We start from the raw sequence: 20,316 nt of genomic DNA, 5'->3' as shown, positions 1-20,316 counted from the left end.
TCTCTTCACTTCATAGATTTTTGTTTTCCCATATGTAAAGAGGGACATGGGAGAGTGGTTGTCTTCAGTACCTCCCAGGGTGAAGGGCAAATACTTGAGGCCTTAAGTGCCAGTCTAAGTTACTAACCTAAACTTGGAGCTGAGATTGCTCCAACCATCCTCTGCCTGCCTAAAGCCTTGTGCCTTTGGATATTGGTTTCTGGCCCTTCCTCCTTGGTGAATTAAAGGGAATTAGAATGCCATAATGATTGTGATTTGAGTGTACTAAGGGGCTTTAGGGTTCTGCAGATGGCAAGGAATGGGACATTAGATTGAAAGATACAAGTAATGAGGAATACTGACCTTGGATTCAATGCATTCCATAAAACGCACAAATCTCAAGCGCGTCACTGGATGATGCTTGGCAGGACACACCCCTATGGAACTCAAAGCTCGGTCAGGATCCAGAACAGCTCCATCAGCCCAGAAAATTCCCTTAACTCCCCTTCACAGTTAATGCCTGGCTCCCATTTCCCACGGGCAACCACCATTCTGTTTACCTCCTTCTCTGAATTTTTTAAATGTTTTCAGCTTGTGGGTTATTTAGAGAAAGTGTGGATGGTGAGGTGGCAGGACCAGGACTACATTGAAAGTCTCCATGAAGAATGGGAAGCTGAGGGCTGCTTAGGATAGTTTATTCTGTAAGATTTTTAAATTAAATCAAGCCTTTCCTCTCCCTCCACCAAAAAACGTTTTGCAAGAGCTGGCCTCCAGCCATCAGCGTCTCCAATAGGAAGAGAGGATTGTGTGACCGCTTTGTTCTGTCCTTGTTAACCTGTTAGCTTGCGCTGACCCTCCACCCAATCTGTTAGGCATTTGAACAACTTTTTGCCTAAGAGAGAAACTTGAGCTATCCGTCCAAATTCCAAAGCTTAGGTTCACTAGGCTCCAAGCCTCCACCCCCCCCCCACCACCCCCCGCCCTGGTGGCTCTGCAGGATTCTTCCTGCGGAGATGGAGGAGGGCGGCGTTGGGGCTTGAAGGTCCCATCCCCCCACTCAACCTTCCGAGTCTCGGCCCCCCATGGCCCCTCCCGCTCCACTGCCTGACCTTTGAGCCACCTAGAAGTCACCAGCCCGACCTCCCCGCCCCCTTGCCGGAGAAGAAAGGTCTGGCGACAACCGAGCTCAACCCACTTAGTCTGGTCTTCAGACCAGGGCGGCGCGAAGGACACCGACTGCCCTCTGACTAGCCCGAGACCTGCACAGCCGGACCCCAGGTGAGCTCGACCTTCAGCCTTTCAGGGCCTCACTGTCACCTGAGGCCGCAGCAGTGCTACCACAGAGCTCGGTGGCCCCTCGCCTGCGCAGGTACCCTCGTGTAACAGGAGCCGCTTCCCTCCTCCCCGCCCAGCCACCCCCACCCGTTTTCAGTCACAACCCCCTCCTTGGGCCGTGCTCTCAGGAGCCCTGGCAGAAAGGGGACATTTGCCAGCCGTTGGCTTGCACGAGGAGTGTGCGGTTAAAAGCTGCTCTTGCGAAAACCTGTGTCTGATCTTGGGTTTTTATCGCCTACTGATAGCAAGAAGGCCTTTGGAGCCTGTGCCAGTTTTTAACAATGAAAACTGCAAATGCTGAGACGCTGGCAGTTGGTATGAGGCTGATTTGAGCTGTGTGTTTCCTTTAAAAAAGAATGCAGTTTACTGAAGAAAATATTAAAACAAAGATAATCTCTCCCCCCCCCCCCATCATTAATTTGCCCATTGTGTATGTGAGACCACTTACTTCAAGCAGGTAGATACCAGGGTAAAGGATGGAGACTCAGGAGATTTGCGTCATCATCAGGGCAGAGTTCTGGAGAGAGAGAAGGCTCTTGAAAGTTGCCTGTTTTCCCTCTCCCACATGGGTTTCTTAGGCAATGTTTTTACTTTTCTGATAATATGTCTTTTTCTTCTCCCTGATTGTTGATCAGTCTCTGGCCTAAAGTTCCGGCATAGAATGTTCCTGCCCGCCGAGTTCAAGACTTCCTGCCAAACTGGCACTGTACCTGCCTAGGCAGCAAGAAAGCTGAGCGGCTCTCAGTTCCCACAAGGGTGCCCAGATGGTGGCCTTTTTCCCGCCCCTTCCATTGTCTGAATTTGAAAACGGATGTTAGTTCTAATTCAGTGTATTATCACTGATGAACATATATTTTAAAGTGCAGCTCAGAAAAAAAAAATGTAAAGTGGGAAGGCTTTGGCCTTTGAAGGATCAGGGGAGTGAATCAACATCAGCGGGTGGGGAGGGCAGCAGGAGAACGTGACCTGCACACTCGCAGAGGAGCACCCACGAGGGAGCCGCCGCCCTGATCCACCCTGGGGGCTGGGGGGCTGGGCTGGGGGCTGGCATAAAGAGCAGCCTTGCCTCCTCTGAGCAGCTGGCTCTCTGAGGGTCACTAGCAGCAAGGTGTGAATGTTGGAGTGTTTTTCTCTCTCTCTCTTTTTTTTTTTTTAAATGTCTTTATTGATTTCAGAGAGAGGAAGGGAGAGAGAGAGAGAAACACCACTGATGAAAAAGTCATTGCTCAGCTGCCTCCTGCACGCTCCCCACTGGGGATCAAGCCCGCAACCCGGGCATGTGTCCTGACCAGGAAGCGAACCTTGATCTCCTGGATCCTAGGTTGATGCTCAGCCGCTGAGCCACACCACCCGGGGTTGCTCGCTCTCTCTCGCTCTCTGTCTCCCTCAAAGATAGCTTGAAAAAAAGCCCTGGTTGGTAGGTTTGGTTGAAGATGTCTCATGCTATCGCTTCTCAGCTCTTCATTCTTTTTCAGACACATCTCCTCCTGCCACATTGCATATTTTGTTCTGATTTGGGAAAAGTGTGCCCAGCCTTTCTAGTTCTAATAAAAACAACTCAATCTGTACTGGGAGCTTAGCAGGGTCTCAAGCCAGATGTTGCACTGAATTTGCTCCATGAGATTACATTTCATTTTGTCTCTGTCACCTTCAGTAGATCTCCTCCATGACAATGTCTTCCATTAAGATTGAGTGTGTCCTGCCTGAGAACTGCCGGTGCGGTGAGTCTCCGCTGTGGGAGGAAGAGTCCAATTCTCTGCTCTTCGTAGATATTCCTGCAAAAAAGGTTTGCCGGTGGGATTCACTCAGCAAACAAATTCATCGAGTGACCGTGGGTAAGGATGAAGGCTCAGATACACGCAGCCAGCCATCTTTTCCTTGGGGGGGGCGGTCACCGGGAGTGTCACTCCCCAGGCCCTTGTTAAAGCGTGCTGAATATGCTGTAAAACGTTCAGATTGGCATGCTGTCTGCGTCCTCCCACTTTGACCCAGAAGTAAATTCTGGATGGACAATACTTTCCCTCTGTGGGTGAGGGGCAGCATTCCCCATTTTGTTCTGATAATGAGGCCCTGTAGGATCTTTCCTTAGCACCTTCAGGTAACAGCATTGAAAGCTGGAGACTGCTGTCTACCTTGGGTCAGACCAAGGGCTTAATTGAAAAAATAAATAAGAGTATATCCCTTCTTTGAATGTGAAAAGAAGAGCTTTTGGACTTATAAAGCATCAACCAGAACTACCTGTTAACTCTGCAAAATAGGATTCACAACAGAATTCCCAGTCCCTTCGAGTGTGATTCTGTTTACGGCTGGGTGATTTCCAGAGGAGGAGTTTATGGCATTCTATGGTCCAATAGGATGGGCTTGACTGATTAGCCATAGAGAAAGAAGTTTCTTGTTTTCATTATTGCGTTTGAGGGAAGAAATACCAGGTATTTATGTAGCATTTGGGACACTCTCTGTCAACCCAGAACTGGGGACCTCAAACTTTTTTTTTTTAATGAGAGGAAACAGTTTTTTAGTTCACCCTGGGATATGACTATGGCAAGAGGCAAAGTGACTGTGACTGCTGAGGTGGAGTGGTGGGAGGGACCCACGCCTTCCCTGGTCTCTCTTTCCAAGCATGCACATATTATCAGCACATTCCTACCCTAATCTGCAAACCCCATCCCAAACCATGGAAAGGGCTTGTGGTGTCAGCAGTAGCTTAGAAAGCTAACAAGTCTCTTCCAAAGGCTGGGATCTCTGATGAGAATGTGCCCCTCCTAATAGTGTCTGCATGTTCCCTGGGACCCTCAGTGGCTCAAATCAACTTCTGAGCAGGGCTTTTAGCTTAGAGCTGCTCCCTGAGCACCCAGTACTTTGCACTGAGTAGGATTTGTTTCCCATGACTGCTCACTATGGTAATCAATGTCTCCACTTTAAAAAACATTTCCTTACACAAGGAAAAATATTAAACTCAGAAAACCTAAAATTTAAGAATACAAAATACAGTAATATAATGAAAACAGGTGACTGTTTTATCACTGCATCCACATTTCTGTTTATTACTTTTATCCTGCCTACTTCCAAAAAGGATTTAAGAAACAATTTTTAATTAAACAAATTTTAACTAAACTTAAATTACATTCCAACAAAATATTTTAATCAAATTAACTTTATTTAATTAAGTGATTAAATTAAAGTAGTATTTAATTTAAATAAATTTTAATTTAATTTTTAATTAAATAGGGCCCCTTTAAAAAGACAGTGCTGTATTGGAAGGAGAGAAGGAAGCCACAAAACCCAGTTGCTGGAGCTGAATAGAGTTTGTCTCTGAGTTTCCTGGAGATCAAGCAAGTTGAGCATTTCTTGTTCTGTGACAACTGCTCTGGTGCCTCCCCCCCATTAGGAACCCCTCCTCTGAACTTGATGTGGTGCCTGCCCCAATGTGTGGTGGCTGCTGTGGTTCTAACTTCTCTGCTAGACTGGGGACTTCCAATAGAGTTGGATTTTACTCACTTTTCTGTCCCTGCTGTCCAGAACAGCGCATGGAGTTTATCAACAACAAATATACTCCGTTATGTAGCCTTCACTACTTAACAGAACGAAGAGCGCACACCCATTGTCAAAAGAGCTGCAATGATTCTCTTAGAGACTCCAGGTGGCGTAATAGCCTCAGCGTGCTGCTCAACCCCTGGGCTGCTTGCTGCATCCTGACTGTTGCTTTTGCCTCTGCAGATGCCCCAGTCAGCTCTGTGGCCCTTCGCCAGTCCGGAGGCTATATCGCCACAATTGGAACAAAGTTTTGTGCTTTGAACTGGGAAGATCAGTCAGCCATTGTCCTGGCCACAGTAGATAAAGACAAGAAAAACAATCGATTCAATGATGGGAAGGTGGATCCCGCTGGCAGATACTTTGCTGGTATGGTTTATCTTTAGCACCTATTTACTGAGCTTGGGAGAAAATGTTATCACTTATAAAAGTCCCACTGCTTTAGTGGTAAAAGTGTTATGCAAAATGGGTCTTGAGTTCTTTTGTTATTACTTGAGTAAAAACTTCATAGATATTCCTTTCAGTATCTGTCTCTAACAGAGACTAAAATTTATATGGTACTTTTATAGTTTAAATAAGTTTTAAATACAGAAGTTTTGTTGATGATGTTTAAATTAGAGATAATTTCAAATTTACAGAAAAAAGTAAGACTTACCCGGCCAGTGTTGTTCAGTGGTTGAGTGTTGACCCATGAACCAAGAGATCATGGGTTCAATTCTCAGTCAGCGCACATGCCCAGGTTTCAGGCTCGATCCCCAGGAGGGGGTGTGCAGAAGGCAGCTGATCAATGATTCTCATCGTTGATGTTTCTATCCCTCTCTCTCCTTTCCTCTCTCTGGAATCAATAAAAAATAAAAATTATTTTAAAAGTACAACTGGTACTTTTCTGTGTACCCTTTACCTGAATTCACCTATTGTCAACTTTTTGTTTCATTTACTCTCTCTACATATATAAATTTTTCTCCAGAATCATTTGAAAATAAGTTGCATATGTCATGTGCCTTTATTACTAAAATATTTTAGTGTGAATTTTCCAAGAAACATGGCATATTCTTACATGACCACAGCACAGTTATTAACTTAAAGAAGTTTAACATTGCCCAGCCAGCATGGCTCAGCGGTTGAGCATCAACCTAGGATGCAGGAGATTGTGGTTCAATTCCCACCCTGGGCACATGTCCCGGTTACCGGCTCAATCCCCAGCAGGGGGCGTGCAGGAGACATCCGATCAATGACTCTCTCATCATTGATGTTTCTGTCTCTCTCTCTTTCCCTTCCTCTCTCTGAAATCAATAAAGATGTATTTTTAAAATAAATTTAAAAGTTAACATTAATACAATATTTTATCTGATGTACTTACTATCTATATTCCAATTTTGTCAATTGACCATTTGGTTAATTTTTAATGTCCTTTATAGCATTTTTCCCTCTAGTACAGGTTCCAGACTAGCACCATGTATTGCATTTAGTTGTCATGTTTCTTTAATCTGCAATGGAATATAGCCTTTCTTTGTTTTTTATGACATTGCCATTTTTAAAGAACACAGTCCCAACCCAACTTCCCCCTCTTTCAATAGAACATCCCTCATTTTTTGTGTTTGTCTAATATTTTCTTGTAGTTGGATAGATGCTATACATTCATGGTTAGAATACTGCTTAGGTGATGTTCTGCCTTTCTTGGGGTATCCCATCTGGATACCATCTGTCCTTAATTGGTAATGTTAGCTTTGATCATCCAATCAAGATCTCAGATTTCTCTACTTCACAGTTAATTTTTTTTTAATATGTCTTTATCGATTTCAAAAAGAGGAAGGGAGAGGGAGAGGGAGAGATAGAAACATCAATGATGAAAGTCATTGATAGGCTGTCTCCTGCATGCTCCCTGCTGGGGATCGAGCCCACAGCCTGGGCATGTGCCCTGATAGGGAATCAAATCATGATCTCCTGGATCATAGGACAATGCTCAACCACTGAGCCATGCCCAGCCAGGCTTCACAGTTATTTTTTAATTGCAATTTATAAGCATTTTGTAAGATTTGTTAGTTATCTGTTGCTGTGTAACAAATTACCCTGAAATATAATGGCCTGAAATAATAAACATTTATTATCTCACACCCTTTCTGAAGGTCAAGAGTCTGGGTGTGGCTTAGTTGAATGGTTCTAGTTCAAGGTTATGTCATGAAATTGCAGTCAAGCTGTCAGTTGAGGCTATAGCCTCAGAAGGGACTGGAGTCTCTGAAGGAGCCTGGAGGATCTGCTTGTAAGCTCATTCATGTGGAGGGTTGGCAGGAGGTTTCTGTCCCTTACTAAGTGGGTCTTCCCATAGGGCTGCTTGGGACATGGCTTTCCCCACAGCTGGTGATGTGAGAGAGAGGAGAGAGAGAGAGAGAGAGAGAGAGAGAGAGAGAGAGAGAGAGAGAGAGAGCCTGCCCAAGATGGAAGCTAGCCTTACTATAATCAGTCTCAGAAGTGACATAGCATCACTTCTACCATGTGCTATCACACAGGCAATGATGAAGAAGGCTGTACAAGGGTGTGAAATGGGAGGCAGGGATCATTAGGGGCCACCTTGGTGCTGTCTACAAAATGAGGAGATACTTAAAGCCCAAACAAATATCCTGGTCCTCATCAGAATTTCTCACTTAGGTTTTATATTCTTTGATGATTCTCACTTGAACCAATCTTTACTGTGATGGTTGCAGAGTGACTGCTCTTTCTCCCCCTCTCTCCCTCTCTCTCTCTCACTGCCAGCTTTAAATGAATTTTAACTACAGTTTGAACTTAAATAATGCATTTCATAACTATTCTTCATTTGCCTCCCATTATAACTACCCTATAAGTTAGTCAAAGTTGATTCTAAATCCTTGATGTTTTTACGTCCCCACACTGCCCCCTCCCATTATCAGCCATGCTGTCCTGGCTCCATTCACTTTCAACATGGAAAGGTGGGTAAGATCTGAACAGCTGGCTGTGGGTTGCTCCCCACCTTCTTGAACTTGACACAACCACAGATCTAGTCCAGGACAGGGTGACAGATTAAAATGAGAATCCGTTGGAAACCCTTCTGTGGGTAATTTCTGCAAGATAAAGAAATATGATTGGATACTTTACCTCCTGTTGAAAATGATTTTCTCACTCCATTATGGCTAGAAGTTTACAGTTCTGTGGCACTTTGCGAGACAAAATAAAGATGTCCTCTGAGGCCTGAGTTCTTAGCCTGGGACCCCCAGTTCTTAATCTGTGTCCTCAGGAGAACCCTTACAATTATAAGCAGCATTGTGAGATACATACTAGTTGAAGCATCTGACAACCTTTTTCTAGAGAGAGTTCATATCTTTCAGCAGGTGCTAAGAGGTGCCCCTGGACCAGAAAAGGGTGGGGTCATCTGATAGTCTAGATGGGGTCTCAGGATAGTAGGTAGTACCCTGGAGGTGTCACCACACCCAAGGTCTGACCTGTCTGTGCTTACTGCTGGTTACCGATGCGTAAACCAAGGCCTCAGGTTGTTCTTTCCCACTAAGGAAGAGCCCTTCTGAGCAGTGGGAGGTTCACATTCATGTTCCAGGCATCTCTTTCTGTAAGGCAGATAATGGGGAGGAATGTTAATAAAACAAACCCACCTGCCCTATAGCAAGACACTGCCATGTGAGCATCCTTCTCTCCAGCAGGGAGAATTTACCGTGTCTCGCTTGCTATTCAGGCTTCCCAGGTTTAGTCCCCTTTCCTCACTCTTCTTTCAGATGGAGCTTGGTAAAGTAAATGAGCTTTCCATTTTCTTCCTTAGAGTCAAATTCTGCTCTGTCCCTTGAGACCACACTCAAATCTATTCCATGTGCACTTGAGAAGAATGTGTATTCTGCTATTGTTGAGTGGAGTGTTCTATAAATGTCCTTAGAGCCAAATGGTTGATGCTGTTCAGTTCTTCTGTTTCTTTGCTGATTCTCTGTCTACTTGTATCTATTACTGAGAGAGGGATGCTGACATCAACCATTATTGTGGATTTGTCTATTTTTCCTTTCAGTTCTGACTTCTGTTTTGTGTATTTGAAGCTCTGTTGTTAAGCACATACACATTTAGAATCACTATGTCTCCTTAGTGAATTTTCAATATGTAGTACTCCTATTTATCTCTGGTAAATTTTCTTTGCTGTAAGTATATTTTGGCTGATGTTAACATAGGCTTTTTGATATTAATATAGCCTCTCCAGTTTTCTTTCGATTAGTATTTGCATGGTATATCTTTTTTCATTCTTTTACCTTTAAGCTACCTATATCATTATATTTGAAGTGAGTTTCTTGTAGACAACTTATAGTTGGATTTTTTAAAACATTCTTTTTGATAGTCTCTACTTAATTGATGTATTTATATTATTTACATTTAATGTAATTATTGATATGCTGTGACTTCAATCTACCCTTTTATTATGTTTTCTTTTTTCGCCCCTCCGTATTTTTGTTGTTCTTCTTCTTCTGCTTCCCCCTTTCCTGCCTCCTTTTGGGTTATTTGAATACTTTTTAGAATTCAATTTTAATTTATTTCTTGTGATTTTTTAAAATATATTTTTAAATATATCTTTATTGATTTCAGAGAGAGGAAAGGAAAGGGAGAGAGAGGAATAGAAACATCAATGATGAGAGAGTCATTGATCGGCTGCCTCCTGCATGCCCCCTGCTGGTGATCGGGTCCGCAACCCGGGCATGTGCCCTGACTGGGAATCGAACCCCGATCGCCTGGATCCTAGGTTGATGCTCAACCGCTGAGCCACACCCGGCCGGGTGTGATTTTTTACTATATCTCTTTGCTTAGTTTTTTTAAGGGTTGCAAAATATATAGTTAGCTTTTTAGTCTATCTAGAACCAATATTTTACCACTTCAATTGGCACTTACCTCTTTATGCTATAGTTGTCTTTATACACATACATTGAAAATCCCATCAGAAAATGTAGTTTTTGGGGAAACAAAATGTAGTTTTTGCTTTCACCAATCAGAAATATTTTTAAAGAACTAAAAAGAAGAATAGTCTATTATATTTACTCATATAATTACTATTTCTATTGCTCTTCTTTCACTTATGTTTCATACTTCCTTTTGGTATAATTTCCTTTCTGTCTAAAGAACTTCCTTTAGCAATTCTTTTAGAGGAGGTCTACTGGCTATGAATTCTTTTAGTTTTACTTTATATGAGAATGTCTTTATTTCACCCTCACTCTTGAAGGGTATTTTCACTGAATATAGAATTTTATGTTGACACTTTTTTTTCTTTCAGCAAATTAAAAATGTGTCACTTCCTTCTGACCTCCATGGTTTCTCAAGAAAAATTTATGGTCATTGAAATCATTATTCCCCTATACTTAATATGTCATTTTCCTTTCATTGATCTCAAGGATTTATATTTGACTTCAGTTTTCAGAAATTTAATTATGATGTATCTGGGTATAGGTTTCTTTGGCCTTATCCTGTTTTGGGTTTGCTCAGCTTCTTGGATCTATAGTTTTGTGCTTTTCACCAGACTTGAGGAGTTTTGAGCCATTACTTCTTCAAATATTTTTGGACCTGTATTCTTTCTCCTTTTCTCTAGGAATCCAGTGACATATGTTAGCCCTTTTGCTGTTGTCTCACAGGTCTCTAAAGCTCTGTTCACTTTTTTCAATCTTTATTATTTCTGTTGTTCAGACTTGACAGTTTCTATTGGTCTGCCATAAGGTACACTGACTCTTTCCTCTGTCATCTCTTTTCTGCTATTGAGTCCATCCAGTGAGATTTCTTTTTTTATTTTATTATTGTTTGAAATATTACAGATGTCCCTTTTTCTCCCCAATAATCCGTTCCACCCCGTTCCTTCCCCCTCCCAGTCCCTCTCCCCACCTTTGTCCATGTCCGTGGGTTGTGTATATATGCACATAAATTCTTTTTTTTTTTTTTTTAATATATCTTTATTGATTTCAGAGGGAGGAAAGGAGAGGAGAGAGAGAGATAGAAACACCAATGATGAGAGAGTCATTGATCGGCTGCAGCCCACAACCTGGGCATGTGCCCTGACCAGGAATCGAACCCCGATCGCCTGGATCCCAGGTCGACGCTCAACCACGCCCGGCCGGGCTGTGCACATAAATTCTTTGGTTACTCTCTCCCCCTCCACCCACCCGCCCTCCTCCATCCCTCTGATATTCGTCAGTCTTATCTATGCTTCCATGTCATTGAATCTATTCTGTTCATCTGTTTATTAAGTTCTTTAGATTTCACGTATAAGCGAAATCATGTGATGTTTGTCTTTCTCTGCCTGGCTTATTTCACTTAGCATAATATTCTTCAGGTCCATCCATACTGTCCCAAAGGGTACGAGATTCTTCTTCTTTACAGCTGCGTAGTATTCCATGGTGTAAATGTCCCACAGCTTTTTTATCCACTCATCTACTGATGGGCACTTGGGCTGCTTCCAGATCTTAGCTATTGTAAACTGTGCTGCTATGAACATCGGGATACATATATCCTTTCTGATGAATGTTTCAGGATTCTTAGGATACATTCCTAGGAGTGGAATCACTGGGTCAAACGGCAGCTCCATTTTTAATTTTTTGAGGAAGCTCCATACTGTTTTCCATAGTGGTTGCACCAGTCTGCATTCCCACCAGCAGTGTACTAGGGTTCCCCTTTCTCCACACCCTCGCCAGCACATGTCATTTGTTGATTTGTTGATGGCAGCCATTCTGGCAGGTGTGAAGTGATACCTCGTTGTGGTTTTAATTTGCATCTCTCTGATGATTATCGACGTCAAGCATTTTCTCATGTGTCTCTTGGCCATCCGTATGTCCTCTTTGGAGAACTGTCTATTTAAGTCCTTTGCCCATTTCTTAATTGGGTTGTTTGTCTTTCTCTTGCTGAGTGCTATGAGTTCTTTGTACACTTTGGAAATTAGCCCCTTATCAGATTCATCCTTGGCAAATATGTTTTCCCAGACCGTGGGGTTCCTTTGTATTTTGAAGCTGTTTTCTTTTGCTGTGCAGAAGCTTTTTAGTTTGATGTAGTCCCATGTGTTTATTTTTTCTTTTGTTTCTCTTGCCCTAGGAGATGTATCAGTGAAAAGTCCACTACATGGGATGTCTGTGACTTTACTGCCTATGTTTTCTTTTTTTTTTCTTTTTTTTTAACATATCTTTATTGATTTCAGACAGAGGAAGGGAGAGGGAGAGAGAGAGATAGAAACATCAATGATGAGAGAGTCACTGATCGGCTGCAGCCCACAACCCGGGCATGTGCCCTGACCGGGAATCGAACCCTGATCGCCTGGATCCTAGGTCAACGCTCAACCGCTGAGCCATGCCCGGCTGGGCTGCCTATGTTTTCTTCCAGGATTTTTATGGTTTCGTGACTTACATTTAAGTCTTTTATCCATTTTGAGTTTATTTTTGTGTATGGTGAAAGTTGGTGGTCTAGTTTCATTCTTTTGCATGTATCTGTCCAATTTTCCCAGCACCACTTATTGAAGAGACTGTCCTTACTCCATTGGATACTCTTGCCTCCTTTGTCAAATATTAACTCACCATAATGGCATGGGTCTATTTCTGGGGTCTCTGTTCTGTTCTGTTCCATTGACCTATATGCCTGTTGTTGTACCAATACCAGGCCGTTTTTATTACAGTGGCTTTGTAATATAGTTTGAAGTCTGGTAATGTGATCCCTCCCACTCTGTTTTTTTGTGTTGTTTTTTCTCAAGATGGCTGCAGCTATTTAGGGTCTTTTCTGGTTCCATATAAATTTTCGAAATGTTTGTTCTAGGTCTGTGAAATATGCTGTTGGTATTTTCATAGAAATTGCATTAAATTCATAAATTGCTTTGGGTAGTATAGATATTTTAATGATATTAATTATTCCAATCCATAAGCATGGTATGTTCTTCCACTTGTTTAAATCTTCCTCTATTTCTTTTTTCAGTGTCACGTAGTTTTCCGAGTACAGGTCTTTTACATCCTTGGTTAAGTTTATTCCTAGGTATCTTATTTTGTTAGTTGCAATGGTAAATGGTATTGCTTTTTTAGTTTCTCTCTCTGAAAGTTCATTATTGGTGTATAAGAATGCCATTGATTTCCAGATGTTGATTTTGTATCCAACTACCTTGCCAAATTCGTTTATCAAATCTAGTAGTACTTTGATGGAGTCTTTAGGGTTTTCTATGTACAATATCATGTCATCTGCAAATAATGACAGTTTTCCTTCCTCCTTTCCAATTTGGATACCTTTGATGTTTTCTTCCTGTCTGATGGCTATGGCGAGGACTTCCAGTACCATGTTGAATAAGAGTGGTGAAAGTGGACATCCCTGTCTTGTTCCAGTTTTTAAGGGAAATGGTTTTAGTTTTTGCCCATTGAGTATGATGTTGGCTGTAGGTCTGTCATATATGGCCTTTGTTATGTTGAGGTATGATCCCTCTAGTCCCACTTTGCTGAGAGTTTTTATCAGAAATGGGTGCTGGATTTTGTCAAATGCTTTTTCTGCGTCTATTGATATGATCATATGATTTTTGTCCTTCATTTTGTTTATGTGATGTATCACATTTATTGATTTGTGGATGTTGTACCAGCCTTGCATCCCTGGAATAAATCCCATTTGGTCATGATGTATGATCTTTTTAATGTATTGCTGGATCCGGTTTGCTACTATTTTAGTGAGGATTTTAGCATCTATGTTCATCAGGAATATTGGCCTGTAATTTTCTTTCTTTGTAGTGTCTTTATCTGGTTTTGGGATTAGGATGATGCTGGCCTCATAAAAAGAGTTTGGGAGTTTTCCCTCTTCTTGAATTTTCTGGAATAGTTTGAATAGAATAGGTGTTAATTCTTCTTTGAATGTTTGGTAAAACTCGCCTGTAAATCCATCTGGTCCAGGACTTTTGTTTGCTGGGAGTTTTTTGATTACTGCTTCAATTTCATTAGTTGTTATCAGCCTATTCAGGTTTTCTGCCTCTTCTTGATTCAGCTTTGGAAGGTTGCATGCTTCTAGGAATTTGTCCATTTCCCCTATGTTGTCCAATTTGTTGGCATATAGTTGCTCATAATATTTTCTTACAATCCTTTGTATTTCTGTTGGATCAGTTGTTATATCGCCTCTTTCATTTCTGATTTTATTTATTTGGGTTCTCTCTATCCAGTGAGATTTTTTAGTTCAGTTATTTTCTTTTTCAGTTCTAAAATTTTCATTTGGTTATCCTTTATATCTTCTATTTCTTTGGTGATATTTTCTATTTTGAGTTTTGTTTCAAGGCTGTTTACAAATTACTCATAAGAGCTGTTTTACTCTTTGTCAAATAATTCCAACATCTGTGCCATTTTTTTAAATCTGTTGCTTCTTTTTTTATACAACTTGAGATTTTCATGCTTCTTTGTGTTGCCAAGTCATTTTAGACAGTATCCTGGACATTTTGACTATTATATTATGAGACCCTGAGTCTTGTTTAAATCCTATGGAGCATATTTATATATTTGTTTTATTAAGCAATCTGTATATTTAGGATCAGAACTCAGACCACAATTCCAATCTGCTTTCTCTTAGTTCCATTAGGATTTGTCCCACATGCATTCCACTCAATGGTCAGTCGGAGACTTAGAAGGAATTCTATCCACAGCACCACTCTCAGTGTTTGGTAAGGAATTCTATCCACAGCACCACTCTCAGTGTTTGGTATGCTAATTAGAATCAGATCCATGCATGTACAAGTAGAAGATGAGTCCAGAAGATCATAGACAGTTTTGTGGGGTTGCATTCCTGTGCAACATCCTTCTTCACTATCTCCAGGTAGATTCCAGTTTGCTAGAGCTCCCCTTTCATTTCTCTAGCCAGAAACAGCCCATCTCTATGATTGCGCTCTCTCCAAGGTCAAGTGGCAGGAAGACAGAGAGAGAGAACATAAAAGCAACAATGTTTGGCTCTAACTTTTTGAAGCTGAATCTTCACCAAATAGAGCAGAATGTCCCCTTCCCTCAGAGATTCAATTCCTGTAGTTTCCTGTTGCTGGACACACTCTGTTGTTGCAACCTTTGCTGCAGAATTGCCTGGGAACCAATGCATGAAAGAATGGAGAAAATGGAGTGGAAATTGCCAGAGAGAGGGGGACAAGGGGAGATAGAAGAAGGGAAATGGAGGATAATTGGTGATGGAAGGAGACTTGACTTGGTATGGTGGGCACACAATGCAATATACGGCTGATGTATTGTAGAGTTGTATACCTGAAACCTGCATGATTTTATTAACCAATGTCACCCCAATAAATTCAATTTTAAAAGCCAGGGGATTTCTTCTACTCTCTCTGAACCTCGGGAGTTTCCTTTTCTGCTCCTTGAGCCAGATCTAGAGGGTTTCTCTTGGATCTCTGTCTGTCTGCGCCATAGTACTCACTTCCAAGTTTCAGGCTGTGCTAAATTCAGGCTGGGGCATACTGGAGGCTAAAATGGAGAACTCACCACCAACTAGAACTCACCACAAATTCTATTGTTCTTCCCTGAGCTTCATGATACTTACTTTTCAGAGTTCTCAAACAGCTATGCCACACACTTTGTCCAGGTTGTATAGTTGTGCTCAGTGGGAGAAAATGAAGTTGGTGCAGATGTACTCCTTCTTATCTGAAACTAGAACCTGTGTAGTTTTGATTTGCCTTACAAGAAAGCAGTTGTCATTTTTTAAAAATATTAGACCAAGCCTGGCCAGGTGTGGCTCAAAGGCTGAGCATTGACCTAGGATCCAGGAGATCACGATTCGATTCCTGGTCAGGGCACATGCCCAGGTTGCGGGCTCAATCCCCAGTTGGGGATGTGCAGGAGGCAGCCAATCAATGACTCATCATTGATGTTTCTCTCTCTCTCTCTCCCTCTCCCTTCCTCTGAAATCAATGAAGATATATTTCTAAAAAAAGAAAATCAGACCCAGATTGAGATTGTATAAATTCCTTGATTTAATCATGGGAAGGAACCCTGGTAAGAAAAGATGGTGTCACCATAGGCAAGATGCAGTGGGGGCTGAGCTCAGTGGTCTTTGGTTTTCGCAGGCACCATGGCTGAGGAAACAGCCCCAGGAGTTCTGGAGCGGCACCAAGGGTCCCTGTTCTCCCTCTTTCCTGACCACCATGTGGAAAAGTATTTTGACCAGGTGGACATCTCCAATGGTTTGGATTGGTCACTGGACCACAAAATCTTCTATTACATTGACAGCTTGTCCTACTCCGTGGATGCCTTCGACTATGACTTGCAGACAGGAAAGATCTGTATGTACTTTTTTATTATTTTTCTTCATACTGCTCATATTTTTTCATATGTATGTCATTAGTAAGCTGCCTGTCCCTCCACCCATGTGAAAGGGTCCATATTTCACCAAATAGTGAGCTGCCCAATGTTATTATCCCAGTATGGTAATGATTATACAGACTTGACTATGATCCAGTCAAGCCATGGCTCTTAACACAACTGAATGTCGCCCTACTTGGCATAATATAGATAGATCTTTAATCCTCTTTCTTGCCACCATCACTAGAAAGAGGCTCATTGTAAAATGTATCCTGTTCTACCAGGAGGTTCCTAAAGGCAAATAATATATGGTAGAATGGGGTAAAAGAACAGAAAACTAGTTTGGGGATGATATTTCTTTTTTTACATATTTCTTATTTGTACTTTAGTTAACTATAGGCAAGTGCTCAGAGAGCACCTTTCAAAATGGAAAAGTAGCCCTGTCCGGCTGGCTCAGTTGGTTGGAGTGTCATCCAGTACACCAGAAATTTGTGGGTTTGATTCCTGGTCAGGGCACATACCTAGTTTGCCGGTTTGATCTCCGATCCCCCATCAGGGAGTGGAGGGGAGGTAACTGATCAATGTGTGTTTCTCACATCAATGTTTCTCTCCCTGCCCCCCACCACTTCCCCTTTCTCTAAAAATCAATAAATATATATATATCCTCTGGTGAGGGTTTTTAAAAATGGAAAAGTAAAAAAACAAAAAGTAGTTACAGATTGTTTAAGTCCATCACTGGGCTCTAAATGAGCCATAGTTGGAAACTGAGAGGGAAGGAATTATTGAGAAATATTTAAAAGGGAGTACTTGAAACTGTTTTATGCAAGGTGCCAAACCACTAAGCAAAACCAATAATTAAAATGACTTGAAAATATCACAAGACTCTTGTATAGATTTAATCAGAGGTAAAACATTCCAATATAAATATTTTGTTTTCAAATATGTAGTGCTCTTTTTATGATTGTTTTTACCCATCTTAGTTATACATGATTTTAACATTTTTTTCCATTGTACCTCAATTTTATTACTATAATGACCTGCGTTTTGTAGTGTAAAGTCCCTCTGGATTTTGATGTTTGTTTTTTGTATGCTCTGATTCCTTTAAGGCCAGATAGTTGATTTCATAATACCCCTCCTTTCAGAAAGAAACTTGTCTAATATTTAGTTTTGATAAGATGATTATGAATCATTCAGTTGGGCAGAAACAGAACTCATACATTGTTTTAGTTTTTATGAATGAATTGGTCACATGTCACCAGTAAGTTGCCTTCTCGATCTTGGAGGTAATCAACATAGGCATTTTTGTAAGTATGCAAAGGTCTAACCACAGGCTGAAGTACAGGGTGTCCCCAAAAATGTATACACAGCTGATGGCTCAATTTTGAAAATGAAATGTATTTTAATAAACATTGCCTTTATAATTATTCAAAGTGTGTATACATTTTGGGGGACACCCTATATATCTGAGGTGGGCGTGCAGGTCTTCAGGTCAACCTCAAAAAGATCTATTGGTATTTTATTAATTAAGAATTCTGTTTTTGCCCAGCTGGCATGGCTCAGCGGTTGAGCATCGACCTATGATCAAGGAGGTCATGGTTCGATTCCCAGTCAGGGCACATGCCCAGGTTGTGGGCTCTATCCCCAGCGGGGGGCGTGCAGGAGGCAGCTGATCAATGACTCTCATCATTGATGTTTCTGCCTCTCCCTCTCCTTTCCTCTCTATCTGAAATCAATAAAACTATACTTTAAAAAAAAAAGAATTCTGCTTTCTTTTTTCTCTCCTCCTCTGAAAGCTTAAACAGACATCTCTGTACCCAAACTAAAGGGAATGGATCCACCCCAAATCATGTGGTAAAAATTCTTCGTTGAGGGGTGCCCACTCATGTTTCTGGTCATTGTTTGGGGTTGGGAATCCTTCTGAAAAATCCCACCTGTGGTGCCCATACACCAGACCCTGGATAAGCAGAAGTGATCAGTATTTATAATCAGCTTGATTGCTTTGTTTGATGCTCAGTATTGAGTGGCCTGTTGTTTTGGGGTGCGTGTGCATGTGTGTGTGTGTGCTTTTTTTAAACCATAGCCAACCGCAGAAGTGTTTACAAGCTGGAGAAAGAAGAACAAATCCCAGATGGAATGTGTATCGATGCCGAGGGGAAGCTTTGGGTGGCCTGTTACAATGGAGGAAGAGTGATTCGTTTAGATCCTGAGACAGGTAGGCCCACAGCACAATGGAAAATCCCCGTCATGTCTAGAAAACACCAGACACTAGGGACTAGAGAAACTTCATTACTAATAAAGTTAGACAACAATATATAGGGTGTCCCAAGAAAATGTGTAACACTGTAACAGCTGATAGCTCAGTTTTGAAAATGAAATGTATTTTAATAAACCCAGCCTTTATAATTATTCAAAGTGTATGTATCCATTTTTGGGGGACACCTTATATTCAAAGGTCTCAATTGGATGATTTTAGAAATAAAGGCCAAAGATATAGCCCCAAATTTATAGTCAGAACTTCTTTTCCTGTGCAGGCAAGTCTTTTTGCTCAAAGTAAATAAATTGTCAGGGAAAGTAGGTTAAATACATGGTTGAAGTCTGACCTCCACCATCTTTAAACTTCTTTATTACTCTGCAAGGGGTCTGGAAAGCTTTCACAGGTTAGAAATTTGCTAGAAGTAGACTTTAAATAAAATATTTGGTGCTCTAGGGAAAAGACTCCAAACTGTGAAGTTGCCTGTTGATAAAACAACCTCATGCTGCTTCGGAGGGAAGGATTACTCTGAAATGTATGTGACCTGTGCCCGGGATGGAATAGACCCTGAGGGTCTTTTGCGGCAACCTGAAGCTGGTGGGATTTTCAAGGTGATCTGGCTATTTTTTGTCTTTAAGGGTGAGGTGGGAGATCCTCAGTTAAATAATAGAGTGATCAGTGCTTTTTCATAGTTCCAAAACATAATTCCACTTAGCATTTTAAGCTCATCATGCTAGACTTAAAAACATTTTATTTAGATTTTCTAGACTGAAAGTTATCTGAAGTCCAAGACAATATTTTTGGACTCCTTTGTACAGTTCTTAAAAATATTTTTTTACCTCAGTAATGTTTGCTGAAATTCTATAAATCAGTAGAATGGGCTTGGAAAACCAGTATTTCAAAACATGTTTATAAGATTAGTTGATTGTTTTGATGTCACAAGAATACTTTCAGGTTTTTAAATTTTTTTTTTGCAACAAAATGAACATTGGTAAGAATTATAGACCTTTTGAGCTGAAAAGAAATGTAGAGATCATTTGGTTCAAATCCCTTTCTTAACAGCTGGGAAAATGATAGAAATAAATTCAGTTTTAAATCCAAGTTAGTTTTAAATGGTTGCTAGTTAGAAAATTATCTGTGCAAACAATTGGGTTAGATCATAAATACCTAATCAAGTAATTCCTTTTTATGATAGGAAATAAAACAAAAATAATAAGTGGCTAAATATATAATATGAATCATAAAAATGCTTTTGAAGAATACTTGTGAAATACTTTTTAATCATAGTTTCTCTCTTTTCTTTTCTTTTAACAGATAACTGGCCTGGGGGTCAAAGGAATTCCTCCCTATCCTTATGTAGGATAAGTGGCAGGGAGGAAACTTTGAAGACAACTAGAAAATTCTGGAGCTGAAATTTCAATCTAGTTACCAAAAATAAAAATAAAAAATGAGGCAATGATGTTATAACAGAATTAAATTTTTATTTACTATTTTTAAAATGTAGAGATTTTTAACAAAAAGTGGCAGGTGGATCTGATTACATACTATAAGGTCTTCTGCAAAGGTAGTATAAAAATGTCAAGAATTGCTCAGCTGTCAACCAGCCTCTTGATTCTTTGCAAATTGCTGGTAGACAAGGGGAGAGGGAAGAGACTGTACATGTTCTTTATTCTGCATTCCATACTTACTATGCCTAAAGCTTCAAACAAACTAATAAATAGTAATCTGTTAAAGACTTATTACAATTATGTTCCTTTTTATTTTCATCATAATCTTATAAAATGTGCTGCAAGGGTAACCTACCTTCATATTACTCTTCCTATATATTATTTTACTAGACTAAAATATTGCTAAAGGATATGAATTAAACACTTTGACAAAATCTATGGTTCCAAATGCCACCTAATAAATGTAAAAGTAATATATTACTTTGGAAAGAATATTTTTAAA

General features: G+C 40.7%; 1 protein-coding gene and 1 long non-coding RNA gene across 4 annotated transcripts in view; one reads left to right on the top strand and one right to left on the bottom strand.

The window, feature by feature from the left end:
* Positions 1-2,040, bottom strand: part of LOC308550720 — a 32,994-nt gene extending 30,954 nt beyond the window's left edge. Inside the window, exon 1 of the long non-coding RNA XR_013997956.1 lies at positions 1,763-2,040. This is a non-coding gene — a long non-coding RNA (uncharacterized lncRNA). The remainder of the gene's footprint in view (positions 1-1,762) is intronic.
* On the top strand, positions 762-20,105 carry RGN (regucalcin). Of its 3 annotated transcripts, none has more exons than XM_081124857.1 (7): positions 762-1,257; positions 2,969-3,149; positions 5,032-5,214; positions 15,881-16,096; positions 18,196-18,327; positions 18,823-18,977; positions 19,681-20,105. In XM_081124857.1, exons 2-7 carry the CDS (start codon positions 2,981-2,983, stop codon positions 19,729-19,731), a joined length of 906 nt encoding a protein of 301 aa, XP_080980983.1. In that variant the 5' UTR covers positions 762-1,257; positions 2,969-2,980; the 3' UTR covers positions 19,732-20,105. The 3 variants fall into 3 exon arrangements, with proteins under 3 accessions (XP_080980983.1, XP_080980985.1, XP_080980984.1); XM_081124858.1 differs by having other exon boundaries at positions 855-1,257; positions 2,972-3,149; XM_081124859.1 differs by lacking the exon at positions 18,196-18,327 and having other exon boundaries at positions 851-1,257.
* The last annotated feature ends 211 nt before the right edge of the window (positions 20,106-20,316 follow it).

The sequence above is a fragment of the Miniopterus schreibersii genome, assembly GCF_964146895.1.
Source record: "Miniopterus schreibersii genome assembly, chromosome: X".
NCBI classification, from domain to species: Eukaryota; Metazoa; Chordata; class Mammalia; order Chiroptera; family Miniopteridae; genus Miniopterus; species Miniopterus schreibersii.
Note: the sequence above shows the minus strand (reverse complement) of the source record. Positions and strands in the feature narration are given on the sequence as shown.

What these genes read in the sequence shown, in the direction of transcription:
- RGN (XM_081124857.1), top strand. Translation starts at nt 2,981, where the DNA reads ATGACAATGTCTTCCATTAAGATTGAGTGTGTCCTGCCTGAGAACTGC. An exon ending in AATTCATCGAGTGACCGTGG is followed by an intron (nt 3,150 to 5,031) that starts GTAAGGATGAAG and finishes TTGCCTCTGCAG; the next exon opens with ATGCCCCAGTCAGCTCTGTG. An exon ending in AAGCTGGTGGGATTTTCAAG is followed by an intron (nt 18,978 to 19,680) that starts GTGATCTGGCTA and finishes TTCTTTTAACAG; the next exon opens with ATAACTGGCCTGGGGGTCAA.